At 44.4% G+C, this 12,500-nt stretch overlaps 1 protein-coding gene across 4 annotated transcripts in view; it reads left to right on the top strand.

Annotated features, from left to right (window-relative positions):
* The window catches only part of LOC308311640 (histone deacetylase 4-like), a gene marked incomplete at its 5' end in the record, with an annotated part of 96,262 nt that overhangs the window by 28,909 nt on the left and 54,853 nt on the right, over positions 1-12,500 (top strand). Inside the window, one exon of one of the 4 annotated variants that reach the window (XM_080758412.1) lies at positions 5,759-5,888. The exons of the other annotated variants lie outside the window; for them this stretch is intronic. Within the exon in view, the coding sequence (XP_080614538.1) occupies positions 5,885-5,888 (4 nt within the window). Of the gene's footprint in view, positions 1-5,758; positions 5,889-12,500 lie in introns of those variants that run through there. 4 annotated transcript variants of the gene reach the window in all.

The following is a 12,500-nucleotide window of genomic DNA, read 5'->3' as shown; positions in this document are numbered from 1 at the left end:
CCCCTCCCTCCCCTCCCTCCCCTCCCCTCCCCTCCCCTCCCCTCCCCTCCCCTCCCCTCCCCTCCTCCTCCCCTCCCCTCCCCTCCTCCTCCCGAAGCTGCATGGATGCAGTCTGGCAGATGACGTCAACTGGGCCGGCGAGGACAAGCCGGAGCATGTTTGGGAACAGAGAGGCTCGGCTCGCCCGCCGCACCTAGACACGTCCCACCCTTGCGCCCTCATTCTACCTACACCCCCCCCCCATCCCCTCTCTCTCCTCCCTTCTCTCCTCTAGGCTCCTCTGTCTGTCTGTCCGTCCGTCCTCCGGTGTCACATTCAGCAGCTTGCAGTGCCCGTTGTCCTCTACTCAAAAGCCTGCGATCAAAAAACTCAATTATAATAATAACAATAATAATAATGATAATAATAAGGGTAATATTAATAATTCAGATTTCCTGCATTGGTGCACAAGTATTTCACCATTGGTCCTTGGAGATTGAGCAATAAGCAGCAGTAACAAATGGTAGGATCATGTGCACCTTGTGCACGTTGTTGTCCCCTGCAGAAAGAGACCACTCGCCAAGCTAGCCGCCGCTATTTTCTGCCACCAACAGATGTGCTACTTGTTGCCCCCTCCCCCTCCCTCTCATATGCCGCTCCCCTGCTTAGATCCCCTGTACAGAATAGCTTGCCATCTCTCGGCATGAAAAAATAAACAAATCCCACTGCGCTGCTTTGTGCCGAGGCCGTTCCGCACTGCTCCGTTCGGCACGGCATGACGTCTATTAGGCCTAACGAGCGCCAGGCTCGGGCCATCAGACCAGGGGACGTCAGCTTGGAGGCAGAACCGATCCTGAACTCGGGGATGGTTGTCATCGGATATAAATAGATGGCACACTTGGAGCCAGAAGCGTTGTGTGCGGGGGGAGACGGGAAGACCAAAGGTGGGGAGGGAGGAATGACAGGAGTGGAAAGGAGGCTGCACATGCGGGGCTCCCCCGTGGAGTGGGCAAGACGCTCTGCAGGGTTGAAGCAGTCTGAAGGTGTGTCAGAGACCAGGCTGGGCAATTCATTCCAAACCATTTTTCTTCTTTTTTTTTAACCCATAACCGTTGAAGGAGAATTCCATACTAAAAGGCTTTCTTACCTTTCTTTGTAGTTGTTACGTCCCCACCAAAAAGAGGTCCAGGTGTTATTTTGTGCAAAAGCTCCTTATTGGCTGTTTCCCCTACCATAAGCCCTAAATGAATTGCATTGAATTGAATGGGAATTGAATGGGGCTATGGGGTGTTGTGCTAATTCGCTTATTTCCATCGCTCAAAATTATAATTTCTTTGTATCCTCTTCATAATTTAAATAATATCCCAAGCGGCACAACTAGCATAACACCCCATAGCCCCATTCAATTCCCATTCAATGCAATGCAATTCATTGAGGGCTTATGGTAGGGAAAATAGCCAATAAGGAGTTTTTGCACAAAAAAAACACCTGGACCTCTTTGGTGGGGACGTAACAACTACAAAGAAAGATAAGAAAGCATTCTAGCATGGAATTCTCCTTTAATCTCGCTCATGTAGGTTAATAATGGATTCATCGAAAAATATTACTACAATAATTATCTTTTTTTTCAACATGAAAAAAATTGAATCGATTTTTTTTTATCGACTAGTGATTAAAGTGATTAGTCTGAATAACCATGTAACCACTTAATTCTTTGTTGTACAATGATGTGAAAAACAAACAGTGAAATTAGCCGATCTACAAGCTTGCACGCATGGCGAGCTTGTAGATCGGCCTTTTTAGTAGTTCATTAATCGTAATCGAAGCAAACGTTTGAATTAACCGTGACATTGATTTGAATCGCAAATAATTAAATGAAGGAAAAGTAGCAGTCGCGTATACTTCAATCATGCAGTTGTACTTATTCTCATATATTCGTCACTCCCATGCTCTTTTCCATTCGTCTTTTAAGAACCTTGCAATTGGTGACCAATCTCTAACGAAATCAGCACACCCCTAGTCAGAGGGTATTGACAGCGTGGACATTGATCTGGGCAATGGTCTTAGTATATGATATTTATTTGCCATGTTTTTTTATATATCTCTTTATTAACTGGAATCAGGCTTCTGAATAACAGATTAACGGGCAGGGCCGGGAGGGTAGCTGGCTGCGGTTACGCATACATCAATCACAAAACAATGCCACACAGACACGCGTTGCTTTGCTTCTGCAAATGCCTCCGAAAAGGAATGAATAAGAGGAACAGGACAGGCAGGCTGGTCTGCCATAGAGGGACTGTCCTACAACTAAAATGATTACACGTTTCCTTTTGCACACTTCAGTCGGCATTCAGAATGTGTAAGTGTATTACACTTTTATGGGAAAACAAAAAGAAATACCCCGCGTTCCTTCAGCTTGAAAGTCACTGTGCCGTGGCGCCACAAAGCCGTCGGTAAACTATGCTTGTTTGTCTTCTAATGTTTCCAAGTACTGTAGAGCTGTCGGTCGAGTCAAAACGATGTTTCCCACACGCAGCCGTGTGGTCGTTAAGAACCCCTGGAGACGCATGACGCCACCTGTTGGAAGCACTCTCTCTCTCTCTCTCTCTGTCTCTCTCTCTCTCTCTCTTGTTCCATGCTTCCTCTGTTCAACGCCCCTCTTTCCTACAGTATGTCTGTCGATCCATCTGGAACACTGTTTCACATCTTATTCAGCATGAAGGTGGCAGGTCCACTGACCTACGTAATTGTTGATTTTTGATTGATTGAAGTATTTATTACCAGTATGCAGAATGGGTACATTTCAAATGAAAGCACAACTCAATACAAAAACTGTTACTGTGGATGACATTTTGGTGGCATATAGGAGCGAAATTAATGTAGTCCCTTTTTAGTGCCCAATCTGGGTTGCACATGGTCTGTTGAACTCCCTCTGGTGTTGTGAGTGTGGACTTCGTTCACTTTAAGGAATTATTTAGACAGGTACATGGGTATCTTTTAATGGCAGTTTGTTAATTAAAGCAGTGCCAACCTGAGTTTTGATGATGTAGAGCAGGGTGTTCTCAACCGGTGGTCCGTGAAGGTATTGCATGTGGTCCCTGACCATGCATTTAGTAATGTAGCAAAGTGAAGAATTTGTATTTCCTTCGTCGAGTGCGTCTGCCTTTGCAATGCATGCAGTGGATATCTGGCTATACGTGAGGCTATCAATGTTGTCAGTTACTGGGAAGTCTGAGGTTAAGGAATTCCACAGAAAAGGGAGTTAGAATACCAGCTTGCCCGATTGCTCTATCAGTACTGTATATCAGTTAATCAGAGTTTAATGTAAGGTTGGATAAAGTAAGAGAATGGAATAAGGGTAACTGGGATAGGAATAGTCGGTGGTTAAAACCGTGGTTTCTAAAACATAATGCCGGGGCTTGATATACTGTAATTAATGTAGTTATTGTAGTATCATGCAATGAATGAAATCAAGCCATGTCAGTCATGATCATTTGTCATGATTAGCTATTAATTCAAATATTTTCTTACATTTGATTGACTTTTGAAATACTGTATTATTTAAACATTTTAATACATAAAAAGGGGCATTTTATTTATATTTTAAAACGTTTCCCCTGCATGGACCACCTGCAGGCCTATTGTGCCATGGACCACTAGTAGTCCGTGAGTAGTCGGTTGAGAAACAGTGGTATATGTACAGCATTGCATAGCAAGTGTTACAAAAGCACTAATCTTAGGCCATATACCATCCCAACGCAACAGTGGTCCCCAGGTTGATTCAACAACAAACTGTTAAAGTGGTTAAAAGCTAAGGTGACACAGGTGCGTCCTCAGGTCTTAATGGGTGAAGCCCGTTTTTATACTTTGACTATGCAAAGATAGCCAATGTGAGGCCTTGTGAGCTTGCGGATCTGCTGTTTGTGAACATCTTTCATTTTTAATATTATTTTCTCAGCAAAAATGGGGATGCCTGTGATAAAAGGGGAAGGAAAAGAAAGCTATGTCTGGAAAGGCTCATGGCTGGCAGACAGACAGACAGACAGACAGACAGTTGTGTAAGTGCAACTCCTATACGGGAGTCGTGGAGAAGATGGCACCACGTTTCTCCTTTTGTTTTGCTTTGCTCTGAGTGCCTCCATATAGTTCCCTATCCGGCGTGGATCAGTAAACTAGTGCAGAATAGATATGCGTTTGACGTCACCACTTGTATACAGAGATGGTCAGATTAGCAAAGTGTTTATGTTTGCCAAGTGGTCACTAGGAGCGTCTCTCAGAAGGCTCTTCACAAGCTGGCCAGCCACATGTTTCTGACTGACACAGTTCTTGTTATAGGTTACCTGCATGACTTTGTTTTAATGTCAGTCGTTCTATGTAATTGGCCGCCGTTCTGAAAATCTGAAAATATGCTGTTCCAGGGCCCCCCAGAAGCTAAAAACTTTGGCTCTGAAAGAATATATGTTCAAAGATTTGCGCCACAACGATTTTTCAAAAATAGCAGATCTTTACAGAATATTCAACGTTCAGGGTTTTTTGGTGCAATTGAGCTCAGAAAACTAAAAATAAAAGAATTACCAGACCTTTAAATTCACAGAATTTATGTTGAGGCATTGGATTTGATGGTAGCACGTTGATGATTTATAATAATTCAGATGTTGATGTATGATTTATTATGTGTATCACAGAATAGATATAGATTATGACTTATGGATATACACACAAACATACACAAGCTAAACTAAAAAAAAACAACCCTACATATGACATTGAACATATAGGCGAGCACCACTGACATAGAAACATAGGTTTTTCAGAAAACTGTCAAGATTTAGAAGACATTTTGTAGAATCCGTTCTCAGGGCTAAATGGATTCAATAATAAAGCCCTGAGGATGAAGTGTGGTGAAAGCGTCAACAAGTTCACATACACGCACACGCACACACACACACACACACACACACACACACACACACAGGTCGTCCCACATCTTTTTGAAATGGCCCGTCCCTGTAGAGAGGGGAAAGTCCTCCTTCAGCTTTCTTTCACCTGAGACCATTTTGCGGTTTTATTTGTTTGGGAAATGTAGTCAAATTCCAGGCCAGGAATTTGAGCGCACGGTAGTAAACCGCACGGGAGAGGGAGAGAGAGGAGGGAGGGGGTGGTAGAGAGACACTGATCGAGAGGGAGAGAAGCCGATGGGGGGAGAGAGAGAGAGAGAGAGAGAGAGAGGGGAGAGATAGGGAAGCAGTGAAGACGGCTAAGAGAGGTGGAATGCAGGGAGAGCAAGAGAGGGACAGCAAAGAGGATGCACTGCGCTTAAAGTGACGGACGAGTCACATCGAAATGGCACGAGTCAAATATAGAGAGAGAGAGAGAACAGCAGGGCTGAGAGGGAGAGTTGTGTGTGTGTGTGTGTGTGTGTGTGTGTGTGTGTGTGTGTGTGTGTGTGTGTGTGTGTGTGTGTGTGTGTGTGTGTGTGTGTGTGTGTGTGTGTGTGTGTGTGTGTGTGTGTGTGTGATGGTTCCTGGAAAAGCAGGAGACTGCAGAATAAACAGGCAGCATGCCTGAGACTGCCCTGTGATGTCATCACTGGGCAAACGAGGGAAGGTGGGAGGAGGAACAGACAGAGAGAGAGGGAGGGAGGGAGACGGAAGAATAGAGAGAGAGAGAGGGAGAGAGTGAGATTGGGGAGGGACAGCCATCAGGTTTGAACAGAGAGGGGTGGAGGGACAAAAAGACAGAGAGAGCGAAGGAAGGAGGCTGAGCAGCAAACGGATCCCAGCAGCATTACCACTAAACACTCACTGACAGACCATAGCAGCAGGATCGCACCAGCAGCATTACCACTAAACACACTGACAGACAGATCAGTGTGGTGTGGGGCTGCAGAGAGGCTGCTGCACTGATGGGTAGGTGGCCCACAGCGGCAGGGCTATAGGGCCCGTCTCTCTCTCTGTCTCTCTGTCTCTGTCTCTCTCCGTCTCTCTGTCTCTGTCTCTGTCTCTTTCTCTTTCTCTTTCTCTCTCTCTCTCTCTCTCTCTGTGTGTGTTGTCCGTAATTAGTACTACTCTTGGTGCCAGGGATGCTATAGGAAGTCTTTGTCTCTCTCTCGCGCATCACATATTGTACAGTTAGCAATTAGCAGCAATGGGGACAGGGATGCCGTAAAAGTGTGTGTGTGTGTGCGTGTGCACGCGTGCGTGCGCGAGTAACTCAGAATAGCGTGCCATACTGGCGTGTGCGAGAACATTTTGTTCAGCAGTAGCCCTGTATGCAGTAGTATCGTGTAAAAAGATAAATGGCCGAGCTAACGGTTCAAAAATATCACTAATGAAGTTGCGAGAGCTCTGTAATAGACTTACGCTGCAGCCTGTGTGGGTGTGTGTGTGTGTGTTCATGTGTGTGTGACGTTGACCTGCCAACCTTGCAGCCTTTGCTGAGCTGCACTGCCGAGCTCTCTTTTAGCTTTATAGTGGTCGGATAGCACAGCACTGCAGGGGAGACACCATGGGCAAGAGTCCAGAAACACACTACACAAGAGACCAAACATAATATACATCAGTAACCTGAGCGGCCTTAATCCATTTACACCTGAGACCAGGTTCTACAAGTGTCTTTCTAAATCATCATCTTCTAAAAATCATGAAAAAACGTATGTTTCTATGTCGGTTGTTCTCAAAATATTTCATGTCAAAGTCCCAAAACATTATATGTAAGTGGCCGCCGACCCCCATCTGAAAGTATTTTGTTCCCCCAGAAGCAAAGATGTGAGTTAAAAGAAAAACATTTGCTGTGAAAGAATATATATTCAAAGATTCAAAGATCATTTTTCACGATTAAAAATAAACAAATAGCAGATCTACAAGCTCGTATAGGGGGATTGTAGATCTGCTATTTTTCAACAGCTAAAGTTTGAAATAATGGTTAAAAAAAGTTTAAATGCGTTCCAGGTCTTAACAGGTTAAAATCATAGTGTTTTATTTGCTGGTTGCATGTCCTTAGAAGTTGGTGTTTGGTTTATGAGGCGCAGCAAGCCTTCTGCCTGCACAGGATTTAACCAAATGACAAAGATGGACTATGCAGGCTTTTTGGTGCTGTATTTACACTGCAATGCAATTACTCATTTTAGCAAAGCCAAATCTTAGCGTATAGCACCTTTCACTCAGCAACAAGGACATTCTAAGTGCTCTACAAGAACATTAAGACACAAAAGAAAATGTGTTAAAGGACATTCTGATTAAATATTGTTATTATTAGAAGAACAGGAGATAAGTTAACATAAAACTGGAAAAATAGGATAATAAAATGACAGATCGGCACAAGAAATGAATCAGAAACGTAATTTAAAGGCAGCAGTAAACGGAAAGGTTTTGAGCTTTGTTTTTTTGTTTTTTTTATCCCACGATTTTGCAACCCATTTTTTCAAGTAGGCTACCCTAGGGGACATGAGGAGAACATGCAAACTCCACACAGAGGGGCCCTTTCGCCAACCCCGCCTCGGGTATAGGCGCTGATGGCGCGGAGGAGAGGGCACGCCTCTGGCGCCCACAGCGTCCCCAGCGGGAATCGAACCCATGGACCGCGACGGCACTACTGACTGTGCCACCGTGGCCCCCCAGGTTTTGAGCTTTGATGTAAAAGAACAGAGCTTTTGAGGAGTTTGTTCCAGATACACTATGTAGTGCATAATAAGACCATGTTTAGTTCTGGGGGCAGAAAGCCGGCCTAAACCATTCAATTCTTCAAAAAAACATAGTAACATAATTTCTCTGACAAGGAGCACGTTTAAAGATCAGTAAAGATCAGCCAACTGGAGTGATAATGATTGGTATTAGTAAGGCTTTGTTTTTTTATCATGCAATCATTAGTGTAGTAGTTTTGTAAAGCTTTCCCAAAAATACTGCATTGAGTGACCTAAAAGAGATTAATTTAGCATTATGCATGACCCATGTTGCTCTTGGATGTTCAACATTTTTGTTCAAACTGTTTTTAGTACCATTTATTCAACACATAGACCATTGGCAATACTGCACAGTACAATCCCACTGTGTTAAATAATGTATTCATGTGCATCTCCGAGAGTGCCTTGCCTTGCTAAAATGTGACTGAAAAAATGAGTAATTGCCTCGCACAATTATATCCGTACAGCACACATTGGCAGCAGCTGATAGAATGTAGCGCTCGATCGAGTCCATTTATATGCTGTCAGAGTTAAATTGAAACTGCAATCCAGAACTTATTTAACGCATTTAGAACTGAGGCCGATTCTAAAAAAGATGGCTTCTAAATCCTAGCAGTTTTCTGAAAAACCTGTTTCTATGTCAGTTGTGCTCAACCTTTTTCATGTCAAGGACCTCCAGAATTGTCTGTATTTGGCTGAGGACCCCCATCTGAAAATATGTTGTTCCAGGGAGGAACCCCCCTAGAAGCAAAGATTTGAGTAAAAAATGTTCGCTCTGAAAGAATATACCTGTATATTTAAAGATTTGCATCACATTTTCACGAATTTGAAAAAATAGCAGTTCTACAAGCTCGTAGTGCGGCACCCGGTGCTGCGCTATGAGCTTGTAGATCTGCTATTGTTCAATATCTGCAGTATAACCTAATGCTTAAAACACCAAAAGGGGTTCCCGTCCAGAATGGGTTAAATGAATAAATCTTTATTTTAACCATGGTAGTAACTAGATTATGTTAATGCAATATAACGTGTACATCTGCCAGTGGCTGGAGCATGCAGGAGCTGGTCTCCCTACTCTTAGATTGAGACCCCTGGACGAGCTGGAAGATCACGTTTTCAAATGTATAAAAAACTTCTGAAAATAGCCGATCTACAAGCTCACAATGCGACGCATTGTGAGCTTGTAGAGAGTAAGGGCTGAAGTGGTTTCGTAATAATCATCAAAACCTACAAAGTAACTAGTACAATATTACCTCAAATACCTCAAAATACCTCAAAATTGTACTTAGTACAGTACTTCACCGCTGGTAAACACAGACTTGGGGAAATGATGTTGACGGCACCCGAGTTCTCCTCCCATCCACTTGCATTAAGTTGCTCTAAAGCACATGAGGCGATTTCACTCCTCCTTCCGAGTAGGAACAGAGTGCATTCTGGGATGGATTGGGCCCAAACACATGAACGCGCTGCCATTGACTATCATTGCACGCGTTCACGTGCGTTCATGTATGATACAGCGTTCACGTGTCATCATGAACGTGCACAATGATAGTCAACGGACCAGCACGTTTATGTGTTTGGGTCCACGCTGCAATACCAAATTCAGCTACTATGTCCATTTCACCTCAGGGTTTCCTCCGGGTGCCGTCTCTATTCATATATACTCTAAGGTTCCTGCAGGTTTTTATGTGGGTAATATGTGTTTTTTGATATTTTCGTATTTCAAAGTGTCTACACTGCAGGGCTCGCTTACTTTCTGGACTACAATTCCCATAATGTTTTGGTGCACTGCTCCTCCTTGTGGATAGGGGGAGGGCTGTCTTAGTGAGACAACATGTATTCCAGGAAGTAAGTGAGCCCAGCTAGTGTCCATGACATCATGGACACTTTGAAATACGAAAATATCTATAAGTAAAAACACGTATTATTACCCCACATAAAAAACCCCAGGAACGTGTTTCCGGTCTCCCAAACATCATTAAAATAAGATCTGGTTGCAAAAGGGGTGAAGTAAGTGTCCCTTCAAAGGAACAATAGGGCCTGTGGTGACGGGACACGTGACGCGATGGGAACACTAGACAGCGCAGGTGTGCACATCACTGACTGACGCCGTTATGTAACGTATTGTCATCATCACCCCCTGCGTGACCTCCTCCTCCGTCCTAAAGGACTTGTTGCACGTTTCCTTCTCCCACGCTGCTGTGTGTGTGTGTGTGTGTGTGTGTGTGTGTGTGTGCGTGCAGGGGCCTCACCTGTGAACCTGGGGGGGGGGGGCATGTTAATCATGCTAAATGACTATAATCGGCTAGGGAGATGTTCGCAGGAAGAAGAGACGTTCCCATGTGCTGCACACGGTTGCTAGGGGTTTCTGTTTCGTCACCTTGGCGTCTGCCCCAGAAATACAGTCTTTAAATCAAAGGGACATAGAAATGTTACATGTCATGACTAGGGCAGTCCCCGACTAAGGATTTGTATAGTCGATTGTAATTGGCCAAATTGTATCTATAGTGTGGTAGTCAACTACAGGATTATTGTTATGGGACCAAGCCCGAAGGGACTTCTTGGTCCATTGTATTTGTCTGTTTTTTCTTCTCACTTCTCCTTCTTCTTCCGCCAAAAATAGCAGTTCTGGCTGAACCGTGCAGTCGTTTTTTATAAATTATATTTATAATTACATAAACGCTGCTGCCTTATAGCATGTTAATGAATCCATCTCTCTCTCTCTCTCTCTCTCTCTCTCTCTCTTCCAACCTGGAAGAAGGGGTGAAAACAACTCATGCGCTGGGTGAGCAAGTGGATGGGAGGGGAATTCGGGTGCCGTCTCTATGTGCATATCGAGTGGAAGTGTGTCGGGCGAGTGGCGAGGAGCCGTTTCAAAATGGGCCTGAGTGAGCCTCCTTGTCAAAGGGAAAGAGGGAGTGCAGTAGTCAATGCATGGGGGGCTCTGTCTGTGACATGTTTGTTCTGTTTGAAGATGTGCTAAGAAGTACCTTGTGTTTGATTCTAACTGGTGCCGGCTAATACGTGCAAATTTGACTGCGGATAGCACTTGCTTTGCTTGTACAAACTGCGCGTGTGTGCGTGAGAGCGTGCGTGCTAAAATAGGCCAATGATGACTCGGTGTTTGCCTCTTCATTAACACAAAGTTGGAAGCAAGCATCTCTGGCTAGCACCGCGCTCTCTGCAAACATGTAGATAAATAATCAGCCAATCGCCTCCTATTTATTCAGATTTAATGGGGAGGAAGCCGCATGATTGGACGGCTTCCTGTGCAGTGATTTGTGGGGGGCTGGCCAGTCTGGAAGGTTTTTGCACCAGCGCGCGGTTCAATGCAATCTTTGTCAGATGCTGCCAGCTTCCATGTTTGAATTATAGAATCCAGTTAGATGCTGGAGTCTGGTCTGCCAGTACAGTGAGGAGACTTGTGCCTGCTGATAAGAGTGTTTGTGTGTGTGTGTGTTTCTGTGTGTATTTTGGCATCTTTGTGAGGACAGATTTTTGAACCGCCATTTATGCAGGTTCTGTTCTCGCTGTTCATGAGGTTGAGGTTTAGCTTGCACTGACTTTCCTCACTTCTTGTCGCGTTGTGTGTTGTCGACAAGCTAGTCTCGCATAGCCAGACAACTATTCCACAATCTCCGAATGCTATATAGAGTCTGGAACTACACACCCTGAATGCTATAGAGTCAGAAACTACACCTCCTGAATGCTATATAGAGTCTGGAACTACACCTCCTGAATGCTATAGAGTCAGAAACTACACCTCCTGAATGCTATACAGAGTCTGGAACTACACCTCCTGAATGCTATAGAGTCAGAAACTACATCTCCTGAATGCTATAGAGTCTGTAACTACACCTCCCAAGAGTAACGGAAGCTGTCTCTGGTGCTCAGACCGGAAAGATATTCAACCAATCACGACACGGTGCTCACAGAACTGTAGTGACATTGGAAACACAACCCAGACGGGAGCGTAGAGTCATATGAGCGGGAGATTCATGTTATTTGTGCACGGATAGTTTAACACAGAAAAGTAGCATGGAATTAACAATTAACAATTAAAACTAGTGAAAGCACCCAGCTGCCATCTTAGCTTCAATAATACAGTGACAAGCTGTTTTACTTCGAGTAGGACTTTGTTTTTGCCTCTGCACCGAGTGAGGGGATGCGTCACATCTGCTTTTCTCGCTTACTCATGAAAAGAGCTTCCATTATCCAGACTGTATGACGGAAGCATTTGAAACATTCACATTCGCCACGCGCGACTATAGCTGACGTGCGTCCTGTGCGCTTGTACCAATCAAGCACACTTCTTCTTACTTGTGTGTGTACAGTGGCTCAGTCAGGGGGTAAAGCGACCTGATGGCAACCAAAGGTTGCCAGTTTCTATCTCGGGCTCCCCCAGAGTTAGTGTCCAAGTGTCCTTGAGCAAGACTCTGAACCCCTAAAGCCTAAATGCTCCCGATGAGCAGGTTGGTGCCTTGCATGGTTTCCTCTGCCATCGGTGTATGCATGTGTGTGTGAAAGGGTGAATGTAATGCACAATCTATGTAAAGCTGTATGAATGTATTGCATAATCTATGTAAAGTGCTTTGGATAAAAAGCGCTATATAATGCACCATTTACCATTACTGAGCAGCACAGAGAATCTTGAAGTCATATTCTGAGTTAGGCTCATTCACCTGCTGCCTGGTACCAGCAGCCTACTCTACTCTACTCATTCACCTGCTGCCTGGTACCAGCAGCCTACTCTACTCTACTCATTCACCTGCTGCCTGGTACCAGCAGCCTACTCTACTCTACTCATTCACCTGCTGCCTGGTACCAGCAGCCTAATCTACTC

Source organism: Protomyctophum bolini (assembly GCF_963924005.1).
Source record: "Protomyctophum bolini genome assembly, chromosome: 24".
NCBI classification, from domain to species: domain Eukaryota; kingdom Metazoa; phylum Chordata; class Actinopteri; order Myctophiformes; family Myctophidae; genus Protomyctophum; species Protomyctophum bolini.
The sequence above is the reverse complement of the archived record's forward strand: the minus strand, read 5'-3'. Positions and strand labels throughout refer to the sequence as shown.